The following is a 25,919-nucleotide window of genomic DNA, read 5'->3' as shown; positions in this document are numbered from 1 at the left end:
CTGGTTGCCTCATCTCAAGAAAGATATAGTAGAATTGGAAAAGGTGCAGCGAAGGGCGACTAAAATGATAGCGGGGATGGGACGACTTCCCTATGAAGAAAGACTAAGGAGGCTAGGGCTATTCAGCTTGGAGAAGAGATGGCTGAGGGGAGACATGATAGAGGTATATAAAATAATGAGTGGAGTGGAACAGGTGGATGTGAAGCGTCTGTTCACACTTTCCAAAAATACTAGGACTAGGGGGCATGCGATGAAACTACAGTGTAGTAAATTTAAAACAAATCGGAGAAACCTTTTCTTCACCCAACGCGTAATTAAACTCTGGAATTCGTTGCTGGAGAACGTGGTGAAGGCGGTTAGCTTAGCAGAGTTTAAAAAGGGGTTAGACGGTTTCCTAAAGGACAAGTCCATAAAGCACTACTAAATGGACTTGGGAAAAATCCACAATTCCAGGAATAACATGTATAAAATGTTTGTACGTTTGGGAAACTCGCCAGGTGCCCTTGGCCTGGATTGGCCACTGTTGTGGACAGGATGCTGGGCTCAATGGACCCTTGTTCTTTTCCCAGTGTGGCATTACTTATGTAAAAAAACAAAGGATAATTAGTTAACGCACCAAAGGACAAAGAATTAGATTACACACCAAAGGACAAAGAATAATGCCAACGAATAACTAAGTATGATCCTCCATTTTTCAATCTAATCTCATGTACTATGTTGGCAATACTAATTGCTCTCATTGTCCTTATAAAATACCAGAGCCTTCCAGTATAATAAGGACTGCTGCGGAAGCATGATAGAAGTCATTGAGATAGAAGCACCCAGTAAGAGACGGCATGAGCTGCTAGGAATTACAGGAAATGACTTGCAATCGGAGTAGCAAGAAACGCCAATTCCATGTCCGATATGAAATCAAAATTATCTGGCTGATGGGTGAATAGATGAATAGAGCAAGGTGTAGGCAAGGCGCTTTCTATTGCTGAGAACCCTGTCCAGCTCAGTTCAAGGTGAAGCACAGGCACAAGCATGAATGAGCCTAGGTGCGAGCATGAATGGCAGAAGTGATGGCCCTTGCCATTGGACTATCATGTGAGTGTCGCCTCAGTGATTTCGGCCTACCATGTATGCCACCCCCCTTGGTCAGCAAAAGGTGTTACAAGGCCGGCACGTGGAAGACAAAAAAGGCCGGCACCTGGAACAAACGAAAGTCATATTATATAAATTGCAGGTAAGTTTAGGCCCACTCTATGAAGTATGCCCAAATTTTACTCCATATAATATACCAAAGGTGTATATTCCTTTTGGTGCAGATTTCTTTGGTGTGATATATAGAATCTAGCCCTTAACATTCTAGCAACAGTTAGATATTCAAACAAAGTGCCATCAGGTGAAAAGGCAATGATTCCAACTTGTGAAAGCCTTCTCTGTAATTGGACAGCGTGATGATGATCACGAAGATGAAGATGACTATGCACATGAGTTATACCACACCACTTCTAATGCAGATAATAACAACAATGATGGTTAAATCTTATTCGCTATACAGAAGAAATCAAGTGTTTTAGACAGAGATTCCTTTAATCAACATCTGCAAATTACGTCAGAAAACATAAGCAGTTTTTTTAGCCTGGTCCGATTTGAAGGAACCTTTTTTTTTTTTTTTAAATAAGAGTAGACCTTCCACTTCCTGGTAGTGCAGTTGATCAATACCTTTATAGATGTGCTGGATTAATAAATCACATGCGCACTCTCATGAGTGACAGTCATTTTCAAAATTTTGTTTTACTAAAAGCAAAGTGAATTGCAAACCTGCTGTCTTGAGAGAAAATCTCTCTCCCCATGACTTGAGCCAGCTGACTTGGCTAACATGTGTCTGCTGACCAGCTGCTACAACAGAACTTGAACCCTGCTCTGTAGTCTCAGTGGCTGGTGTGCTAGCTAGTAGAACACACTGCTGACTTGGTTAACAAGTGTCTGCTGACCAGCTACTACAACAGGACTTGAACTCTGCTCTTTAGTCTCAGAGGCTGGTGTGCCAGCCATTGGACCACACTGTAGAGACGACTATTACACTAACTTCAATGCGTTTGTGCACCCGAAAACCGATGTGCCGTGTGTGTGTAAACACTTATGCCTTACTCCTTATGTTCATTGCCTAATACAGCATTTCAGATTGTATTCATGGCAGCCACTACTGCCGTTCATCAAGTGTATGCAGCGCAGCCAACTAAAACTGAAGTACCTGCTGCATGACGGAAAATGCAAGTGGAGCTGATTTGCATGGGATTTTGTATCTAGCCTATTCACCCAAGAATCAAAGTAGCTGGAACCTGGAACTCTCGCAAAATAAGAGCTACCAGCCCACGTATCAATGTAATTGTATGTACCTGGAACTACAGCAAAGGAAGGGCTACTGGCCCAAGTATCAATGGTGCTGAAACGGTAACTGTCTACTTATGCAATCTGTAGAATGAACGAAACAAGCATCCATGCACTGCTCCTTGGAAAGCAGAGAGAAATGAACTTTGTTTAGTGGCAATGCATCGTAGCATACTATAACCCGAGATAAATACCCGCTGAATGAGGGAAATATGCTAGTGGAGTAAATATGATTGGGTGTACTGGCTAGGCCCTGCCTATCGCCCAGGTACCAACAAACCATCAGTACCTGAAACTCCAGCAGAGAAAGATCCAAACTTGAAACTTCCGCTAGTAAGATATCTAGCTTGTGAAGACCTAGGAGGCAATCAGGTGGTGCTTCCAATGCCAAGGACGATGTCATGGAGCACAAAATTGTAAGGAAAAGTTAGAAATTAGGGCCATACTTAATGCATTTGTCATGTAATAGGTTGCAAGATTTTCAATCGCATAGCCTTCATCCCATTTTGCAGAGCACGCAGATAGAACAAATAGAAGTATTATCAAACTGTAAGGAGGCATTTATTTTCTGTAACGTATAGGGAAGCTGAAGCAAAGGAATATCTGTTTAACTTGTCCATCAAAGGAATAATAACCAGTTAAAATCATCCAGACGGCAGAATAAGTACACGGAAATTATACTTGCTGATATTCGAATGAAGGCTCACTCTTCAAATGGTATCATTTGAGGTCACTCACTACTAGGCCTCCCCTAAATGGCCATCAGAGGGATTCAGTAAGATGGTCACCCTTACAGATATTGCTGGATTATGAGACTCCCCCCACCACCACATGGTCCCCTGCTGACCAATTCCGGACTATCCATCTAATCTAATAATGGCTTTATAATGATGTAATAATAATGACTATCTGAAAGTAACTCCTCAAACAGGTTACTAATTGGGTTTCTTCCAGGTAATTGTGGCATGGATTGTCCACCATGGGAAGCAGGACCCTGGGCCAGATGAGCCAATGAATACTCCTGGGGCACACAATTTTGCGATGCAGAGCTTGCATCTTGATCCCTTTACCTGTACAGTGCTGAATTCCCAACCACAAGTGGAGAAGAATATTTATACTGAAGAAAACAATTGCAAATCATACCTTAGATAACAGCATCAATAATAGACCCCCAAGCATAATCTGTTGAACACAAATAGCAGCTTACATGTTTCTGTATACAGTAATGTGCTACCTATGAACTACCTATGCCTTTACATCAGTTTCATAAATGGGGTAGTAAACAACTGCATAGCCCCTTCACACCCTCCCCCATGACATGCCCAGCCGTTACTATACAGCAAAAAGGAGGCTCTTGCACTCCCCTCCTGCTGCCAAAATTTTCCCTCAGTTGTGCATCTGCTCACCTTCCATGGAACCAGCAGCCATCTTGCCATCTACCCCAGCATTTGCCCCCGCAATGTGCTGAACCCAGGGGTGTGTCCTCCAGCAAAGTGGTAAGTACTGGACCCGCTTCTTGGGCATTGATGCAGCAAGAAAAAAAGCCAGCAAGAGTGGCTGTGCTGCTCCACCCTTGCACCTCGCTCCCTGTTGGGGCCCCAAGTCAACCAGGAACTGCAAGGATTTGCTGCCAGAATTGTTGCGCTCAGTATGCGCCCTTAGAAACATGACGGCAGATACAGGCCAAATGGCCCATCCAGTCTGCTTCTCCTCAGTAACCACTAACTCCCCCTTTTCCTAAGGGATCCCATGTGCCTGTCCCACACTTTCTTAAATTCTGACACGGTCTTCGTCTCCACAACCTCCACAGTGAAAGAGTATTTCCTTAGATTCCTCCTAAGCCTATTTCCTCTTAACTTCATCCTATGCCCTTTCATTGCAGAGTTTTCCTTCATTTGAAAAAAGGCTCACCTCCTGTACATTAATGCCACTGATGTATTTAAACATCTCTATCATATCCCCTCTCTCCCGCCTCTCTTATAGTGTATACATGTTGAGGTTCATGAGCCTGTCCCTATATGTTTTATGACCGAGACCGCTTACCAATTTTGTAGCCGCCCCCTGGACCAACTCCATCCTGTGTATATCTTTCTCTAGGTGCAGTCTCCAGAATTGCACGCAGTACTCTAAATGGGGCCTCAGCACAGACTTATACAAGGGCACTGTCACCTCTTTTTTTTTCCTGCTCGTCATCCCTCTCCTTATACACCCGGGCATCCTTCTGGCTTTGACCGTCTCCTTTTCTACTTGTTTGGCCAGCTTAATGTCATCAGACACAATCATCCCAAGTCCCGTTCTTCTTTTGTACACAGTAGCACTTCACCCCTATATTGTACCATGCCCTTGGATTCTTGTAACCCAAATTGCATGACCCTGCGTTTCTTAGCATTAAATCTTAGTTGCCAATTATTGGACCACTCTTCAAGCTTTGCTAGATCCTTCCTCATGCTATCCACACCCTCCGGGGTGTCCACCCTATTACAGAGTTTGGTTATCATCCGCAAAGAGACAAACCTTAGCAGACAGCTTTTCCGCAATATCACTCACAAAGATGTTAAAAAGAGCCAGCCTGAGGACCAATCCCTGCGGCACACCACTGATAACATCTCTTTCCTCAGAGCAACCTCCATTTACCACTACCCTCTATCTCCTCCCATTTAACCAGTTTTTAACCCAGTCACTTTAGGTCCCATACCAAGGGCACTCAGTTTATTAATCAGTCACCTATGCGGAACCATGTCAAAAGCTTTGCTAAAATCCAAGTACACCATACATCTAGCACCCCTCCCACATCCAACTGTTTGGTCACCCAGTCAAAGAAATCAATCAGATTTGTCTGGCATGACCTGCCTCTGGTGAAGCCATGCTGCCTCGGGTCCTGTAGTCCATTCGATTCAAGAAACCTCATGTTCTTCCACTTTAGAAGCATTGACAAGATCACACAGTGGAGCTACCAGAACATCTCTGAGCTCCCTGAGTACCCTCGGATGTATCCCATCAGGCCCCACCGCTTTGTCTACTTTTAGTTTAGCTACCTCCTCACAAACACAGTCTTCTGAGAATCAGTCCCGGTCTACCATACATCCATCCCCAATTGCATGTTTTCTGCAGTCTTATTCTTGGCCTTTCATCTGTGAGCACAGAACAGAAGTAATTGTTAAGCAGTTGTTTTATCCTTATCAGGTTCTACATATTCCTCCCCATCAGCTTTCAGCCTTAAAATGCTATTATGGCAATTCCTCCTGTCACTTACATATTCGAAAAACTTCTTGTCCCCCAATTTTACCGAGTCTGCTATCTTTTTTGCCATTTGACTCTTCGCTTTCCTGACAGATTTTCCAGCGTCTCTTAGCTTTTCCAGATTTTTTTTTTTGCTTGTCTTCCTCTTTCTGACTCCTCTTGTATTGTATGAAGGCTAATCTTCTTTCCCTTACATTTTCAGCTACTAAGTTTGAGAACCACAGTGGTCTTCTTTTCCTCTTAGTTTTATGCAATTTTACAACAAAGGGTTCTCGTTAAAATGGCCCCTTTCAGTTTCACCCACTGCTGTTCTACTTCCTTTAGCTGTTCCCATCCAACTAACTCTTCCTTGAGAAATTCCCCCATCTCAGCAAAGTTAGTTCTTTTGAAATCTAGGACCTTCAATCTTGAATAAGCCCTCTCCTCCTTTGTCTTAATATTGAACCACGCCATTCGGTGATCACTAGATGACAAATGATCTCCCACCGTAACATCATAAACATTGTCCCCGTTTGTAAGCACTAGGTCTAGAATAGCTTCATCCTGCATTGGTTCCATTACCCACTGCTGCATCAATTCTTCTTGTAGAGAATCCAAGATCCCTTTGCGGCCTTGAGCAAAAGGCAGCATACTCTGCTGGCTCTGCACATAAATCAGCCCTGTGCTTCCCTCTAGGAGCACGAAAGATTGTGTGACCGGCACTATCACCCCCCAGAGTCGTTACCAGCTCCCAACTAAAGTCCTGAGGTTGCCACTTCTCCTCTGTGACACCTTCATAGCCTGCATCCAAAGACTCAAAGAAGGTCCCGTCAGCGTATGTGCTGGGCACTGCACATCTGCTCTTCATTCTCATCTTGGGATTGCCCCTTCGCGAGGTCCACTCTAAGCTCCTGTAGCCACGTGCATAAGTCCCCCCCCCCTCCCAAGAAGATAGCCTTGCCCCTTTGTAAGAATTGATTGCTCCTTACACCCCCTCTTTACTCATCCAACAAAACCACTGGTGAAGCAGTTCAGCCACTAAGCAATAAAGAGAGTCTAACAGAGACATTCTGGTATAATGCAGCCCCCTATAAAGGGTCTGCAGAAAAAATAAAAGAAATGGGGGAGGTGTAGCAGGCGTGAAATCTAGAGGAGAAACGGTATCGTGAACCGTTGGAACTGCAGGCAAAATGGCGATTGTACCTTGGCAAACGTTGCTCCTACTGTCTCCAGTGGCCATCCCCATTTCTCCGCCTCCAGAACTTCCTTCATGTCACTTGACTCCACCCCAGCCCCTCTATTCCTTACTACCTCCCCATCTCATTCCTGTCCCTGATCTAACTTACTTCTACCTGCTCACGGTCCCTTCCCTAACCCTCAAACTCCACAAGGGCCTCATTTCCTGGCTGTGCTGGGCCGCCGCTAGTTTGTGTATCTGATTGCCTATACGTCAGGTCATTGCTCTTTATCAGGTTAAGAACATATAACTATGGGATGGAAGAGGGGGACAAAATCTTTTGATCTGTGTCACTGGCTTAAATCCACTTCTGGCTGGCAGTGAACAAATAGTTGAAAATGTCTTAGCAGTCGGAAAGGGAAGTTTGCATTCCTGCTGTTTGCATGCTCTTCTCTGTGGATACACAGAAGAGTTCAGGTTCCAAACCTTTCATATAAGTACATAAGTAATGCCATACTGGGAAAAGACCAAGGGTCCATCGAGCCCAGCATCCTGTCCACGACAGCGGCCAATCCAGGCCAAGGGCACCTGGCAAGCTTCCCAAACGTACAAACATTCTATACATGTTATTCCTGGAATTTTGGATTTTTCCAAGTCCGTTTAGTAGCTGTTTATGGACTTGTCCTTTAGGAAACCGTCCAACCCCTTTTTAAACTCTGCTAAGCTAACCGCCTTCACCACTTTCTCCGGCAACGAATTCCACATTAGCAAATTCACTACAGAGGTAAACAAAAACCTTCAAATTAAAATCTTTACTTTGAAATCATTTGGAACAATGGTAGCTAACATATTCTTTATAAAAGGGTAGTAGATGGATGGAGGAGCCTCTCGGTGGAGATTGTAAAGGCAAAGACAGTATCTGAATTCAAGAAAGCAGGGAACAAGCCAAGAGGATCTTAGAGAAAGGGATGGAGAAGATGACCAGTTGGCAGATGGGGAGACCACTTAGGTTGTATGGTCTTTTCCGCTGTCATATTTTGTTTCTAGTATGAGTAATTTTCCAGTTTTATCCAGATAACTTTCATAGTTACCCGAATAAAATCCTTGCTTAAAAATTTCACCTCTTCGCAGGAAAAGCTTTTCTTTTGAAAATTTACTTGCAGGCCTCTAAGCAATCATAGTAAAATAGTAGATGACCTGCATAGCCCATCTAGTCTGCTTATAATATAAACTCATAGCATATAATGCAATATAAAATATATATTCTTGATCTTGATCTGTCCTTGTCATTTTCAGGGCATAGACTATAGATGACTACCTGGCACTGGACACACTCCCCAATACTGGAGTTGCTGTTGAAGCCCACTCTAGCCCATCCAGATCTGTAAGCACATGCAGATTCTAAACATTATCCCCCTATATGGCCTTACTATCTAATGTTTCCTTCATTCATTTAAACACTGAAATGGTATTTATACCTGTTGGATGGGACTTTGTGCCTGAAACAGTATTCTTCGCCCAAGTAGCTCTGCAAAGATACAGCCTACAGACCAGATGTCAATGGCATTGCTGTAGTGACGGCTGCCCATTAGGATTTCTGGAGCCCGATAATACTGAGTAACAACTTCCTGAGTCATGTGACGGGATTCGTCAGGTTCCTCTACCCTGGCCAATCCAAAATCACAAATCTAAACAAAGGGAAATAAAAATATTAAATTCAAACATGTAATCCATGCAAAGAATACTACACAAAGTAATTTAGAGGTGTAGTTATTTGTGGGCTACCGTTAAGATGTGTTATTTTATTGATAATGCCAGTTATTAATAACTAGCTCTCACTGCATAAAATGGGACCTGTGCTAAAAAAGCACAAGTTAGTAGTAAAATAACATGTCTTATGTAGCCTAGGTTGATAATTATTCCCCTTATTTTGTAACAAAACTAAAATACACATGCATGTATTCACCATATGCTAATGTATAAAAGCCTCACCAGAACAGGCTGAGTTTTAAAATTTTATGTAGAAAGGGGATTGGCTTTGTGGCTGAATCAATAATTATGACTGATTCTTCCTTCTGATGTCTTTTTGGCACTTTTGCCTCATGTTATCTTTTCCTCTTGCCACAGTCATCCAAGATTTTGGTATCTTTGGTCCACAAATAGCTTCTGTTCTAAAGATATTTACTTGTAGCAAGTATTCTCTGAGGACAACAGGCCTTATATTCTAAAAAGTGGGTAACGCGATGCGCCCAGTCTGGAGCTTACTCCAAGCTTGAAAGAGCTTTGTGGAGCACGAGCCATGCTCCACTGTGCATGCATGAGTGCCATCCCGCCAGCCGCGAGAACGCAGTACCTGCAGTACCATACTATAGCAAACAAAAATGTAAGAAACAGGAGACAACTCCAAGGGGAAGTGGGAGGGATTGTGAGAATATAAGGCCTGCTGTCCTCGGGGAATACCTGCTTCAGGTAAGTATCTTTGCTTCCTCCAAGGACAAGCAGGCCATAATTTTCACAAGTGGGGAATTCATAGCTACCAGGCTCACCGAAAACAACAACCGTAGGTCAACTGGGCCTTGCAAAGGCAAGGACATAACAGATCAATCTGAAACTATATACAAACTATGTGAGAGTGCAGCCTGGAAGAGAACAAAATGGGCCTAGGAGGGTGGAGATGGATTCTAGATCCCAAAAACAGATTCTGCAGTACTGTCTGTCCAAACCGACTGTCATGTCAGGTATCCTGCTCAAGGCAGTAGTGAGATGTGAATGTGTGGACTTAAGACCATGTTGCAGCCTTGCAAATTTCTTCAATGGAGGCTGACCATAAGTGGTCTAACGATGCAGCCATGGTTCTGAAAATGTAAGCCTTGACATGACCCTCTAGGGTCAGCCCTGCCTGGGCATAAGTGAAAGAAATGCAATCTGTCAGCCAATTAATGATTATGCATTTCCCAATGGCGACACCCATCCTGCTGGGAATAAAAGAAACAAAAAGCTATGGGGCTTAGTCTGCTCCAAGTAAAAGGCCAATGTTCGACTGCAGTCCAAGATGTGCAAGGTGATCTTGCCAGGATGGGCATGAGGTCAGGGAAAGAGTGTTGGTAAGACAATCGACTGGTTCAGGAACTCTGACATAACCTTAGGCAGGAACTTAGGGTGTGTGCGGACAACTACTCTGTTGTGATGAAACTTAGTGTAAGGTGTATCAACCACTAAGGCCTGAAGCTCACTTGACTCTGTGAGCTGAAGTAACAGCCACCACGGAAATTACCTTCCAGGTCAAGTACTTCAGACAACAGGAATCCTGTGGCTCGAAAGGAGCTTTCATCAGCTGGGTGAGGATGATGTTGAGGTCCAATGACACAGGCAGAGGTTTGACTGGGGGCTTTGACAAAAGCAAACCTCTCTTGAAGTGAACTAGAGGCTATCCAGAGATAGGCTTACCCTCTATGTGTTGATGATAAGCGCTAATCACACTGAGGTGAACCCTTAGGGAATTGGTTTTAAGACCAGACTCGGAAAGGTGGTAGAAGGTATTCAAGCAGGGTCTGTGTAGGGCATAACATAGGATCTAAGGCCTTGCCCTCACATCAGACGGCAAATCTCCTCCATTTAAAAGAGTAAACACCTCTTAGTGAAATCTTTCCTGGAAGCCAGCAAGACCTAGAAGACACCCTAAGTACATAAGTATTGCCATACTGGGAAAGACCAAATGTCCATCAAGCCCAGCATCCTGTTTCAAACAGTGGCCAATCCAGGTCACAAATACCTGACAAGATTACTACTACTACTACTATTTAACATTTCTAGAGCGCTACAAAGTGTACGCAGCACTGTACAAACACAGAAGAAAGACAGTCCCTGCTCAAAGAGCTTACAATCTAATAGACAAAAAGTAAAGCATTTAAATTTAAAGTATTTAAGCAGTCAAGCACAAGGGAACAGTCACAGAAGGACCGAAGATGCAGAAGGGTGGTCAGTGTGATCAGGTGTAACTCTGGTTGGAGTAGTGGGAGAAGGTGATAGAAGAATAGAAATAGGTGTACTTGGGTGAGGTAAAAGTAATGATTGGGTTGAAAGGGAGGTTATATAAGACATGTCATTCTAGGGGTGGGTGGGTAGAGGGGTAGGGTGGGCAGGACTAAGTCTAAAGCAGGAGAAGGTATTCTCTGCAGCCTATCTGTGAGATGGAAAATGCTCTCTGAAGCTGCTGCTACAGTGTTGCCATATAAAAAAAAAAATTCCCACCCAAAACAGCCCAAAACCCGCCCAAAAACCGCACACACCCCACCCCCACCGTCATCACCCCCACCTCTTCCGTCATCACCCCCACCCCCGCCGTCATCAGCCCCACCCCTTCCGTCATCACCCTGCCCCGCCGTCATCAGCCCCGCCCCCGCCGTCATCAGCCCCGCCCAATACGTCACCAAACCCCGCTTCTGTCGCCGTTAGCCCCACCCCCCGCCAGCCGAAAAAACGCCCAAAACCCACACGAAAAAAAAAAGCAGCCCAAAAAACCGCAACCCGCCGCGGGCAAAAGTTTCCCACGGCGGGTTGCGGAAAACCGCTCATCTGGCAACCCTGTGCTGCTATAAGCTGTTAGTTTTCTCTCCCTGAAAGAGATACAAGCCACACCCACAAAGTTCAAACTGTCTGTGGGGAGGGGGAAGGGAGGAAATGGCAGTGCTTGATGAAAGAGAGAGCTCAGTTTGATAGGAGATATGCTATAGGATGTCATTCTGAGGCCAGGCTAAGTCTAAAGCAGGAGAACGTTTTCTCTGCAGCCTATCTTCAAAAAACTACAAAACATTTTATACTGGAAGAGACAAAGAAGCAAATTCTAGTCTCTCAACATCCAGGCCATGAGAGACAGAGACTGAAGATTGGAATGTAGAAAAGAGTCCTCATTCTGTGTGATGAGGGTCGGAAAATACTACAATCTCCATGATTCTTCACAGAAGAAGTAGAGGGAACCAGATCTGTCACTGCCCAGTAAGGAGCAATCAGAATCATGGTCTTGCTTGAGTTTCAGCAAAGTCTTCCCCATAAGAAATACGGGAGGATACGCATACAGAATTCCTTTCCCCCAGTGAAGGAGAGGAAGGCATCCAATGCTAGTCTGTCGTGGGCCTGGAGCCTGGAACTGAACTGAGGGACTTTGTGATTGATATGAGTGGCAGAGAGATCCACCGAGGAGGTGCCCCATGATCAGATGATCTCCCGGGCAATGCCCATGTTGACAGATTACTCGTGTGGTTACACAACCCTGCTCTCAGTCTGTCGGCCAGGCTGTTGTTTTTACCCGCCAGATAAGTGGCACGAAGGAGCATACCATGCTGGTGTGCCCAGTGCCACATCCGAACAGCCTCCTGACACAGATGGCATGATCCGGTGCCCCAATGCTTGTTGGTGTAATGCATTGCAACCTGTCTATTTGAATGAGCACAATTTGATAAGATAGCTGATTTCTGAAAGCCTTTAGAGAATTCCAATAACCTGAAGCTCCAGGAGATTGATCTGGAGATCTGTTTCCTGGGCAGACCAAGCACCTTGAGTGTGGAGACCATCTATATGAGCTCTCCACCCCAGGTGAGATGTATCCATTGTCAGAAATTTTTGTGACTGACGAATTCGGAATGGAAGCAGTCAGACTCAAACTGGACTGAACTGTCCACCACAATAGGAAGTGAGCCTGCTCTGGGGACACACTGATGACACCTCCCAGATTCCCTATGGCTTGGTACTACTGAGAAGCCAGGGTCCACTGGGCAGTTCTCATGTGAAGACATGTCATGGGCATCACATAAAATATAGATGCCATGTGGCCCAACAACGTCAACAACGGCTGAGCCATGACCTACTTAGAGGTTTGAAACTGAAAAGTCAGTGCATCTACAGCGTCTGCTTTCGGCCCTGGGAGAAAGGCTCAAACCTTCTGTGTATCGAGAACTGCTCCAATAAATTCTAATTGCTGGACAGGGTGGAGATGGGACTTGAGGTTGTTTAAAATTAACCCTAGTAGCTTGAGCACCTGAATAGTTGCTTATCTGGACTCCTGAGCACTGTCCTTCAACGTGCTCTTCACCAGTCAATCGTCCAGATAAGGAAGTACATGAACTCCTAGTCTGCGCAGCAATGGTGCAACTGCCACTAGACATTTGGTACATACCCTGGGAGCTGACACAAGGCAAAAAGGCAATACGCGGTACTGGAAGTGCTATGTTCCCAGTCAAAATCGTAGATATTTTCTGTGAGCTGGAAGTATCAGGATGTGAGTGTAAGCATCCTTCAAATACATAACCAATCATTTTTCTGAATCATGGGAAGAAGGGTGCCCAGGGAAACCATTGTGAACTTTTCTTTGACCAGGAAATTGTTCAGGGCTCTTAGGTCTAGGATGGGACACATCCCACATCTTCTTTTGCTCAAGGAAGTACCTGGAATAGAATCTCCGTCCTTCCTCCCCTGGTGGCATGGGCCTTAGGCGCATGCTGTTGACAGGAAAGACCTCGCTGGGGTTGAGCCTGCTGAGGCGGGTGAGAGGAAGCATACCTATATCTCTGCAAGTAGTAGGCACCCTTTCTCAACAGCATCCAACGGCAGAGAGAATGGATGGTATGTGTTTCTTGATTTGGTCAGTGACCTCCTCAACCTTCTCTCCAAATAGATTATACCCCCAGCATGGGGCATCCGCCAACCTCTGCTGAACTGCCGGTTCCAAGTCAGAGACACGCAGCCATGAGAGTCTGCACATCGCTAAACTTTGAACACAGATCTTGGAAGCCACTTCAAAAGTGTCATAGGCACCCTTGGCCAAGAACTTACAACACGCCTTCTGCTGCTTGGCCAACTGGCAAAGCGATTTGACCTACTCCGGTGGGAGAGAGTCTGCCAAATTAAGCAATTGTGCACCGAGTCCCACAAGTACACGCTCATGAAGAGCTGGTATGATTGAATATGGGACATGAGCATAGAGGCCTGGAACACCTTATGACCAAAAGAGTCCAAGTTTCTAGCTTCCCTGCCCAGGGGTGCCGAAGCATAGTCCCTAGAACGCTTGGCCCTTTTGAGGGCGGATTCAACCACCAGGGAAGGAGGAGGCATCTGAGGCTTATCAAACCCAGGGTACTCTGAATCCGGTACATGGTGTCAATCTTTTTGGAAAATACCAGGACAGACGCAGGGGACTCCCAATTCTGCACAAGAACATTCTGCAAGATCTCATGAAGCAAGACTGTCACAGCCTCTCTAAGAGGGGACTCGTAGTCCAGGACCTCGAGCATCTTGGCCCTGGGCTCATTCTCCACTTCTAAAAAAAAAATGGAATGTAGCTGCCATTTCCTTGACAAAAGAGAGGAAGGAAAGGCTCTCTGGGGGAGACTTTCTTCTTTTCTGTGGAGGGATCAGACTCCTCTGAGAAGTGTTGATTGTCATCATCTGACTGCCAAGAGCACTCCTCATTGGTGCCAGCCAAGACTTCCTGTGGAGAAGGCTGAAACCGAGCCTGCCTCAATCTAGAAGAGCCATGTCCTTGAGATGGGTGTTGAGCAGTTGGCTCCCACATCGACTTCGGTGAAGCTTCCTCCATGTCATCGAGGAAGTGCCAACTTGGGTGACAGCTGACGCTTGGGATGTACATGACACCAGCGTTGGAGACCTCACCGCAGGCTGTGGGCTAAGCAAGGCTGCAACTAGAGACACGGCTGGTGCAAGCACCATCGAGGCCTATGCATTCTGTTCTATAAAGCCAGCCAGCAGCTCTGGGAGCAAGGTCCGGATGCACTCATAAAGGGCCAACACAGGGAAAGGCTTGGGCATCAGCTTAGAGACAGGCTGCAGAACTGCTGACTCCTCAGTGCTGATGAGAACGGCATTGAATCCTCCCGTCGCCTAAGGATTGGGTCATATGCAGGTTGGTCCTGAGGGCCCTACCCAGTAGTCTGTATTGAGGAAGGTGGAGACCCACTAGATGCACAACTGTTCCCAGTGTCAGCAGGTCTAGCAGCCATGCAGACAGATGCTCCCGATGCCACACCCAAAGCCGATGCTGAGGATTCAGACCTGGCTCCAAAACTCTTTTCTCGTTGAGCATCTCTGGCCAACTGAGTCTTTCTCTTTATATGAAGACACAGGACACAGTTAGAAGGGCTATGGTTAGGCCTCAAACACTGAAGATACCAAGAATGGGCATCTGTACCAGAGATGGTCTTACTGCACCGGGAACAGCGCTTAAAACCACTGGGAACTTTCATGGACATAGAAGGAAAAACTTCCATGGCCAAATCAAATGACTCGATGGTGCCAAAAAAGGGGACAAAGCATATGAGAAAAAATGAAGGGATAACACGACCAAAGTCAAGGCCTAAACGCAGCCCAGAAACACAGAAAATAAAGGTTAAAAGCAGAAAAGAGACACTAAAAATATAAAGGAAGGGAAGAGGACAAAACCCAAACATGGGAGAACCAGAAAAACAGAGTAAAATAATAAAAAAAAAGCACTCAAGCTCTTTTTCAGATCGGGCTGTGAGGAGAAAAGACAAAAATGGTGTTCACTCCCAACACGGTAAAAAAAACAAACAGACCTGTTGGGTACCATGTCATGGCAGGTGGGAAGGCACTTGTGCAAGCTCAGTGGAGCATGGCTCGTACTCCACAAAGCTCTTTCCAGCTTAGAATAAGCTCCAGACTGGGCAATATGGGTTGCGTTATCCACTTGTGAGAATTATGGCCTGCTTGTCCTTGGAGAACATTATTTGCACAGGATTCACTCAGTCTTCTCTCAAAAAATTTAAGTCATTGCAAAACACTGCCAAGAAATTTGATCAAATATCACCCCTCCTAAAATATCACCACTGGCTCCCTATTTCTTTTAGAATTCAGTATAAAATCCTTCTCCTGGCTTTCAAGGCTTTTCACTTTGGTTTACCTCCCTACCTAGGCATCCCTTACCATACCCCACAGTCTTGTCCATATCCTGTGGTCACTAAATAACCATACAATGGTCTTACTCGGATCAAGAAAAGCCCAACATGAGAATACCCAAAATTGAACTTTTTTCTTTCCTGCACCTGCTCTTTGGAATAAACTTCATTTGAGCATCTACAGTGACATGTCACTGTCCCAATTCAAGTCAGCAATCAAAAGCTGGCTCTTCAGTCAGGCCTTCATTGGTGCCACTTGAAGTGGGTTCACGACTGCCTTTCTTTCCCTCTTTTGCACCCTCCCCTCATGCCTACTGTACTTGCCCTAACCCTTTCTTTACCTGTTCTCCCTTCTTCCTTCTGGCATGAGTACTTACATTCCTATCCATTACTCTAGTATTTCCTTTCATTTTTCTCTTTTTTATTGACGAAATCAAGGATTGCTTTATGGAGCAGCTGGTACAGAAGCCAAACATGAGAAGGAAAAATTCTAGACCTAGTCCTTAGTGGAGTGCATGATTTGGTGCAGGAGATAATGGTGCTGGGGCCTCTTGATAAGTGATCATAATATGATCAGATTTGATATCGGCTTTGGAGTAAGTACACACAGGAAATCTGTTAGCATTTAACTTTCAAAAAGAAGACTATGATAAAATGAGAAGAACGGTGAAAAAACTAAGAGGGTCAGCTGTGATGGTCAAAAACTTACATCAGGCATGGATGCTGTTCAAAAATACCATCCTGGAAGCCCAGGGCAAATATATTCTATGTATTAAAAAAGGAGGAAGGAAGACCAAACGACAGCCGGCAAGGCTAGAAAGTGAGGTGAAGGAAGCTATTAGAGCTAAAAGAAAATGGAAGAAGGATCTGACTGACAATAATAAGAAACAGCATAAGGAATGGTAAGTCAAATGCAAAGCGCTAATAACGACTGCAAAGACAGACTTTGAAAAAAAGATTGCGTTGGAGGCAAAAACACACACTAAAGACTTTTTTAAAGGTATATTAAAAGCAAGAAACTGGCAAAAGAATTGGTTGGACCGCTAGATGACCTAAGGGTAAAAGAGGCACTCAGGGAAGACAAAGCCATAGCGGAGAGATTAAATGAATTCCTTGCTTCGGTCTTCACAGAGGAAGATTTGGGTGAGATACCGGTGTCAGAAATGGTATTCAAAGCTGATGAGTCAGAAAACTGAATGAAATCTCTATAAACCTGGAGGATGTAATGGTGCAACTTGACAAACTGAAGAGTAGCAAATCTCCTGGACTGAATGGTATTCATCCCAGAGTGCGGAACTATTGTTAGTAATATGTAACTTATCTTTAAAATCAAGCATGGTACCAGAAGATTGGAGGATGGCCAATATAACACCCATTTTTAAAAAAGGTTCCAGAGGAGATTTGGGAAATTATAGACCGGTGAGCCTGACGTCAGTGCTGGGCAAAATGGTAGAGACTATTATAAAGAACAAAATTACAGAGCATATTCAAAAGCAAGAATTAATGAGACAAAGCCAACATGGATTTAGTGAAGAGAAATCTTGCTTCACCAATGTATTATATTTCTTTGAAGGGGTGAACAAACATGTGGATAAAGGTGATCCAGTCGATCCTGTGTATCTGGATTTTCAGAAGGCGTTTGACAAAATACCTCATGAAAGACTCCAGAGGAAATTGGATAGTCATGGTATAGGAGGTAGTGTCCTATTGTGTATTAAAAACTGGTTAAAAGATAGAAAATAGAGAGTAGGGTTAAAAGGTCAGTATTCTCAATGGAGATGGGTAGATAGTGGGGTTCCTCAGGGGTTTCTGCTGGGACTGCTGCTTTTTAACATATTTATAAATGATCTAGAGATGGGAGTAACTAGTGAGGTAATTAAATCTGCTGACGATAAAGTTATTCAAAGTTGTTAAATCACAAAAGGATTGTGAAAAATTAAAAGAGGACCTTACAAGGCTGGGCATCTAAATGGCAGATGACATTTAATGTGAGCACAAAGGGATGCATGTGGGAAAGAGGAACCCTAATTATAGCTGCATAATGCAAGGTTCCACATTCGTAGTCACCGACCAGGAAAGGGATCTAGACGTAGTCTTTGATGATACGTTGAAACCCTCTGCTCAGTGTGTAGCAGTGGCTAAGAAAGCAAATAGAAAGTTAGGTATTATTAGGAAAGGAATAAAAACAAAAATGAGGATGTTATAATGTCTTTGTATCCCTCCATGGTGTGACCGCACCTCGAATACTGAGTTCAATTCTGGTCACCGCATCTCAAAAAAAGGATATAGGGGAATTAGAAAAAGTACAGAGAAGGACGACGAAAATGATAAAAAGGATGGAATGACTTCCCTATGAGGAAAGACTAAAGCGGCTACAACTCTTCAGCTTGGAGAAAAGACGGCTGAGGGGAGATATAATAGAGGTCTATAAAATAATGAGTGGAGTGGAACGGGTAGACATGAATCGCTTTTACTCTTTCCAAAAATACTAGGACTAGGGGGCAAGCAATGAGGCTACAAAGTAGTAAATTTAAAACGAATCAGAAAACATTTTGGGGGATCTTGTCAGGTACTTGTGACCTGGATTGGCCACTGTTGGAAACAGGATGCTGAGCTTTATGGACCTTAGGTCTGTCCCAGTATGGCATGTGGATTTTGATCCTGGGGAACTGAGTTCGATTCCCACTTCAGCTCCTTGTGACTCTGGGCAAGTCACTTAACCCTACATTGCCCCTGGTACAAAATAAGTACCTGAATACTGTATATGTAAACCGCTTTGAATGTAGTCGCAAAAACCTCAGAAAGGCAGTATATCAAGTCCCATTTCCCTTTCCCCTTCCCTTATGTACTTATGGTTCTGTTTGTCAGTTGTAGAAGTACATGAAATCGAAATAAAATAATTTTTTTGAACTACTATAAATATGTTTTCTCAAAGCTCCTTCCTTGGACTAACAACCACTGTAAACTCTCCTTTCCTAGTACTATTTAGATTTCTTATGCCAGTCCTTAAAAACCAAAAGGTACCACCTGGCCAAGCCTGAGGTGAGTAATAAAATATGCACTTTTGAAGGTAACGGAATTACTAATGTTTATGAAAGACTTGCACAGGTTGAGTAGCCAAGGTTGTAATTTTGATGATGACACAACTTCATTTTCGCGAATTCAATCTTTTTTTGCAAGCAAAATTAATTTTTGCCCCTTTAAAGACATTTTTTGATTTGTATTATTGCATAAACAATTTACTAGGGGAGTGGATAGAAATAAAGGCTTTTTATCCCAATAATTATGGTGATCTATTGTGGTTTAGAGTTCCTGTAATAATTTACTTTGGGAGTCCAACAGTTTTCCCTTGCTTCTTTGGGCTTCCAGTTGAACTGGACTCGGGGCTGGGATATGACCATAAACTTTCATGTGCAACTACTACCTATACGTTTTCCTTATTTTAAATCCCTTCCCAGTCCACTTAGCTCAGTCATTGCAGTGACAGTTCTCAGGCAGGGACCATGCACCAGTCTTGCAATTACAGGTCATAAGTTCAGTCACTAGATATCACCACTGAATGATGAATGGACTCTCTCTCTCTCTCTCCAGTAGCTGTGAATGCTGCCTCTGCAGAAAACCTGACCAAAACTTTAAGACTAGGGCCCAGATGCATTAAAGACATTGGTAATTCCCGTTCCCTACCGATTCCATAGCGAATCGGTAGGGAACGGGAATGCATCAACGATAGGGAATGCAAATGAGCTACTCGTTGTAGCTCACTTGCATTCTCTAGTCCTTCGGTACCTGAGTAGGAGAATCGGGACGTCCCTTTAGATTAGGCTCCTCTTCCTGGTCTCTTCAGCCAATCAAAGCGGGCTTAGCTGGCTGTTGTCAGCGAAACGCGCTCTGATTGGCTGAAGAGACCAGGAATAGGAGCCTAATCTAAAGGGACGTCCCGATTCTCCGGCAACCAGGAAAATAGAAAAATTTCGCTGTGGAGGGGTAAGTGGCGCGGCGAAGACTAAATAGAAGGGGGGGAAAAAAAACACGAGCGCCGGCAGAGCAAAAAACTGCGAAAAAAAACGTCTCTCACAAGCGCAGGGAGAGTACGTCCTTAAAGGACGCCCCTCACATGCGCTCCCTGCTTTTTTTTTTTTCTTTTTCACCTTTTTTGGGGGCCCTTTTCCTTTCCGATTCCCTCACAGGAGCCCTAACAAGAGGTCAGACATCTCGTTAGGGTTCCTACGGTAAGGGAATCGGAAAAACGGTAGTGCATCTGATTATAATGGGCTGCAACGGTACTGCAGCTCATTATAATAGCTTTTCAATCATTTGCATTCCGTTTTCGTTGCCTGCTACCGTGGCAGGGAAAATGCCCTTAGTGCATGCCCGGGGTGAACTACTTGCGTTTTAAACTGGCTGGAACCAGTTTAAAACGCAAATTGTGGGCTCGTTAGGTTTTGTGCATCTGGGCCTAGATCCTCTGCATAGAGTTGATAGGAGGGGTCATGGATTTGATATACCACTTTTCTGTGATACAACCAAAGTGGTTTACATATATTATATGCAGGTACTTTCTGTCCCTGGTGGGCTCACAATCTATTTTTTTTGTACCGGGGGCAATGGAGAGTTAAATGACTTACCCAGGTTCACAAGGAGCTACAGTGGGAATCAAACCCAGTTCCTCAGGCCACTGCACAGTACTAACACTGAGCTCACCCCAGGCAACAGAGACTGTGCTGCAGAAGTATGTGAATATTTACAAAGACAAGAGGAATCATGCAGAATCACACAATTGCTTTGAAATTGCTGGGGATCTTCAGGGCTGGTTTGTTTGGTGGCTAAGGCTGCCTGTGTTTTAAAACATTTCTTTCTCTTTAAAGCTTCTTCTTATAACTGTCTGCCTCTATATCTCAACTAAATCAAACATAAAAAACAAAGAAAAAAAAATGCTATTCTTTCACTGCTGAGGGTATTTCCTCTCTAAGTCCTCTCTTTTATCTACTCTATACTTGCTAGTTTTAATTTGGGGGCTGGTAGTTTCTTTTAAAACTGTGTTCAATTCTGTGCTGGTAAATTGTTTTTCTTTGTGCTGGAGTTGTTTTGAAGGAGCTGTGTTTTCTACCGAGTGAAGTAATCCCATTAACATGCAGTAGCAGATAGGGTCTGACAGGCAGTGTAGGATCTAATTTAGTTGTCACTACAAGGATCATACAATATATAAACTCAAATCACTTTATATCAGACTGAAATTCTTAATACTGTAGGAACTCTTACAAAATTGAGAAACTTGAAAACACTAAGATGGAGTCAGTAGTCCAGCAGCGAGAGGGGTGCTATCCAGTCTTTTGTGTTGAGTGCCATATGTATGATTATCTCCCAGTTGGTGAGATGTCATATGTGTGTGCCCGATGCAAAGAGCTCCTAGACCTCAGAGAGCGTGTTCGTTCTCTTGAGGCTAGAGTATCAGATTTAGTAGAGATGAGGGAGATAGAGAAATACAAAGAGGAGATCTACATGAATGTTGTAGAGAGGTCCCACCTCGTTAGGTAGCCTCTGTGCTACCCTGGAGGAGGGAGGTCTCCCAGAAGGTGAAGTAGGAAGTACTCCTGTAGCCAGGACCCACCCACCAGAAGATGTACTATTCTCTCGCGCCGAGGATATATCTTCAATGGCTGACCGGGAGGAAAAGGTTAGAACAGCTGCCATACTTGGCAATTCAATCATTAGGAATGTAGATAGCTGGGTGGCTGGTGGACGGGAGGATCGCCTGGTGACTTGCCTACCTGGTGCGAAGGTGGCGGACCTCACGTGGCGCCTAGACAGGATTTTAGATAATGCTGGGGAGGAGCCGGCTGTCTTGGTACATGTGGGTACCAATGACGTAGGAAAATGTGGGAGAGAGGATCTGGAAGACAAATTTAGGCTTTTAGGAAGAAAGCTCAAATCCAGATCCTCTAGGGTGGCATTTTCTGACATTCTACCCGTTCCACGCACTGGCCCCAAGAGGTAGGCAGAGCTCCAGAGTCTCAATGCATGGATGAGATGATGGTGCAGGGAGGAGGGTTTTAGATTTGTTAGGAACTGGGCAACATTCTGGGGAAGAAGGAGCCTATTCCGAAACGATGGGCTCCATCTTAACCAGGGTGGGACCAGGTTTGCTGGTGTCGGCATTCAAAAAAGAGATAGAGCAGTTTTTAAACTAGATATGGGGGAAAGGCCAACAGTCGCACAACAGCGCATGGTTCGGGATAAGGTATCTTGCAAGGATACCTCACAAACAGGGAAGATAGGGTTTCTGGATAGTAAGGTTACACAAGAGACCATGGTAGGCCAGGTGCCCTTAAATACAACTAAAGATCAGACAAAAGATGGCAAATCAATAGTGTCAAGCACTAAGCGTCATGCAAATAGGAACAACAAACATACTCTGAAATGTCTATATGCAAATGCTAGGAGTCTAAGAAATAAGATGGGAGAGTTGGAATATATTGCACTAAATGAAAAATTGGACATAATAAGCATTACTAAGACCTGGTGGAAGGAGGATAACCAGTGGGACACTGTCATACCGGGGTACAAAGTATATCGTAGTGCTAGGGTGGACCGATCTGGTGGAGGGGTAGCATTGTATATTAACGAGAGCCTTGACTCAGATAGATTACAAATTCAGCAGGACACAAATCACACCTTTGAATCATTGTGGGTTGAAATTCCATGTAGAAAAGGAAAAAGGACGGTGATAGGCGTGTACTACCGTCAGCCTCGCCAGGATGAGCAGGTAGACGCAGAAATGATAAAAGAAATCAGAGACGCAAACAAAATGGGCAATGTGATAATAATGGGTGACTTCAATCACCCAAATATAGACTGGGTAAATGTAACATTGGGACATGCTAGAGAGGTACAATTCCTTGATGAAATCAAGGACAGATTTATGGAGCAGCTGGTGCAGGAGCCAACGAGAGAAGGAAAAATTCTAGACTTGGTCCTTAGTGCAGCACATGATTTAGTGAGGGATGTTATGGTACTGGGGCCGCTTGATAACAGTGATCATAATATGATCAGTTTTGATATCGACCTTGAAGTAACTATACACAGGAAGTCAAATACGTTAGCGTTTAACGTTAAAAAAGGAGACTATAATAGAATGAGAAGAACGGTTAAAAAAACATAGAGGGGCAACTGAGAGGGTAAAAACTGTATAACAGGCATGGATGCTGTTCAAAAGTACCTTCCTAGAGGCCCAGGCCAAACATATTCCGCGAATTACAAAAGAAAGACGGAAGTCCAAAAGACAGCCGGCGTGGTTGAAAAGTGAGGTGAAGGAAGCTATTAGGGCTAAAAGAAACGCCTTTAGAAAATGGAAGAACCATCTGAAAATAACAAGAAGCAACATAAGGAGTGTCAAAGCAAATGCAAGGCGCATATAAAGAAGGCCAAGAGGGATTACGAAAAAAAGATAGCATTAGAGGCAAAAAAACATAGTAAAAAATTTTTTTCGGTATATTAAAAGCAGGAAGCCGGCAAGAGAATCCGTTGGGCCGCTGGACGACCGAGGGGTAAAAGGGGCGATCAAGGAAGACAAAGACGTAGCGGAGAGATTGAATGAATTCTTTGCTTCGGTCTTCACCGAGGAAGATTTGGGTGGGATACCGGTGTCGGAAATGATATTTCAAGCGGACGAGTCGGACAAACTTACTGACTTCACGGTAAACCTGGAGGACGTAATGGGGCAGTTCGGCAAACTGAAGAGTAGCAAATCTCCTGGACCGGATGGTATACATCTTAGAGTACTGATAGAAATGAAAAATGAGCTTGCGGAGCTTCTGTTAGTGATATGCAATTTATCCTTAAAATCGGGCGCGGTACCGGAAGATTGGAGGGTAGCCAATGTAACGCCGATTTTTAAAAAAGGTTCCAGGGGAGATCCGGGAAATTATAGACCGGTGGGTCTGACGTTGGTGCCGGGGAAAATGGTAGAGGCTATTATCAAAAACAAAATTACAGAGCACATCCAAGGACATGGATTACTGAGACCAAGTCAGCATGGCTTTAGTGTGGGGAAATCTTGCCAGACCAATTTACTTCAATTCTTTGAAGGAGTAAACAAACATGTGGACAAAGGGGAGCCGGTTGATATTGTGTATCTGGATTTTCAAAAGGCGTTTGATAAGGTACCTCATGAAAGGCTACAAAGGAAATTGGAGGGTCATGGGATAGGAGGAAATGTCCTATTTTGAATTAAAAACTGGTTGAAGGATAGGAAACAGAGAGTGGGGTTAAATGGGCAGTATTCACAATGGAGAAGGGTAGTTAGTGGGGTTCCTCAGGGGTCTGTGCTAGGACCGCTGCTTTTTAATATATTTATAAATGATTTAGAGATGGGAGTAACCAGCGAGGTAATTAAATTTGCTGATGACACAAAGTTATTCAAAGTCGTTAACTCGCGAGAGGATTGTGAAAAATTACAAAAGGACCTTACGAGACTGGGCGGCTGAATGGCAGATGACGTTTAATGAGAACAAGTGCAAGGTGATGCATGTGGGGAAAAAAGAACCCGAATTATAGCTACGTCATGCAAGGTTTCACGTTAGGAGTTACGGACCAAGAAAGGGATCTGGGTGTCGTCGTTGATAATACACTGAAATCTGCTTAGTGTGCTGCTGCGTCTAGGAAAGCAAATAGAATGTTGGGTATTATTAGGAAAGGTTTGGAGAACAGATGTGAGGATGTTATAATGCTGTTGTATCACTCCATGGTCCGACCGCACCTTGAGTATTGTGTTCAATTCTGGTCACCGCACCTCAAGAAAGATATAGTAGAATTTGAAAAGGTGCAGTGAAGGGCGACTAAAATGATAGCGGGGACGGGACGACTTCCCTATGAAGAAAGACTAAGGAGGCTAGGGCTTTTCAGCTTGGAGAAGAGATGGCTGAGGGGAGACATGATAGAGGTATATAAAATAATGAGTGGAGTGGAACAAGTGGATGTGAAGCGTCTGTTCACGCTTTCCAAAAATACTAGGACTAGGGGGCATGCGATGAACTACAGTGTAGTAAATTTAAAACAAATAGGAGAAAATTTTTCTTCACCCAACGCGTAATTAAACTCTGGAATTCGTTGCCGGAGAACGTAGTGAAGGAGTTAGCTTGGCAGAGTTTAAAAAGGGGTTGGACGGTTTCCTAAAGAACAAGTCCATAGACCGCTACTAAATGGACTTGGGAAAAATCCACAATTTCGGGACTAACTTGTATAAAATGTTTGTTCGTTTGGGTAGCTTGCCAGGTGCTCTTGACCTGGATTGGCCGCTGTCGGGGACAGGATGCTGGGCTTGATGGACCTTTGGTCTTTTCCCAGTATGGCATTACTTATGTGCTTACGTACTCCAGCACACTCTCTCTATTGCTGGCCCACAACAGTTGAAATATCTAACTTCTATCAAAGCATTTGCTTTCCTCCCACACTCCCATGTCCTGTGGACCACTTTCCAGCAAGGGCCAATTCCTTAGAGGGAAAAGCTGGACTTCAACCTTAAGTTGCAGGCAGGAGACTGAAATTAGCACTCTCCACTCTAAAGCCCTGAGTCCCATACAGAAGTCAGGAACTAATAAGGGGCTTCAGAACACAGCATGCTGATTCAATCTCCAGTCAGTTCTTTAACACTGAGGAGTAGCTGCTCTTCTCTGTGATGGCTTGGGAATGTCCCTGACTCAGAAAAGATCTGTGGGACAGGGGAGGTTGGGAGCGGACAGCAACTGGTGGCTTGCTGGGAGGGAGGCTGAGACTGCTGTTGGCACATGGGGAAGGAGACAGAAGGCATATGCTGGGGGAAGAGTAAGAATATGGAGACTGGGGATGGAAGAGAGATATCACTGGGGTCAGAGGGAAGCAATGAGGTTGGTTGGGGAAGGGCAAAAGCATAGGAAAAGAAAGGAAGAATGGAAGACGAGAGAGTGCCCTCTGGTCAGGGGGTACCTCTTGTTCACACATATAGCACCTCTCACCCTTGAAACAATACACTGATTTTTCCCAAATGAGATTTTAAAATCCTCATTTGGGGGTTGCAAAAAGATGCATATATAGCCAGCATCATGTGACCTATTGACATACCCATAAGCCCATGCTCTCTTCTAAGCTATATGTGAAAAGAGCTCAAAGCAGGGAGGCAGTTGCTCTCAGCTGAGATTTGGCTCCCAAGAATGCCTGCTGCAGCTCATCACTGCCAACATCTGTCA

General features: G+C 44.3%; 1 protein-coding gene across 2 annotated transcripts in view; it reads right to left on the bottom strand.

The window, feature by feature from the left end:
- Nucleotides 1–25,919, bottom strand: part of NLK (nemo like kinase) — a 470,815-nt gene that overhangs the window by 114,820 nt on the left and 330,076 nt on the right. For both annotated transcript variants that reach the window (XM_030222228.1, XM_030222230.1), the window contains exon 6: nucleotides 8,254–8,463. In XM_030222228.1, the coding sequence (XP_030078088.1) occupies nucleotides 8,254–8,463 (210 nt within the window). The remainder of the gene's footprint in view (nucleotides 1–8,253; nucleotides 8,464–25,919) is intronic.

Source organism: Microcaecilia unicolor, chromosome 13, assembly GCF_901765095.1.
Source record: "Microcaecilia unicolor chromosome 13, aMicUni1.1, whole genome shotgun sequence".
NCBI classification, from domain to species: Eukaryota; Metazoa; Chordata; class Amphibia; order Gymnophiona; family Siphonopidae; genus Microcaecilia; species Microcaecilia unicolor.
The sequence above is the reverse complement of the archived record's forward strand: the minus strand, read 5'-3'. Positions and strand labels throughout refer to the sequence as shown.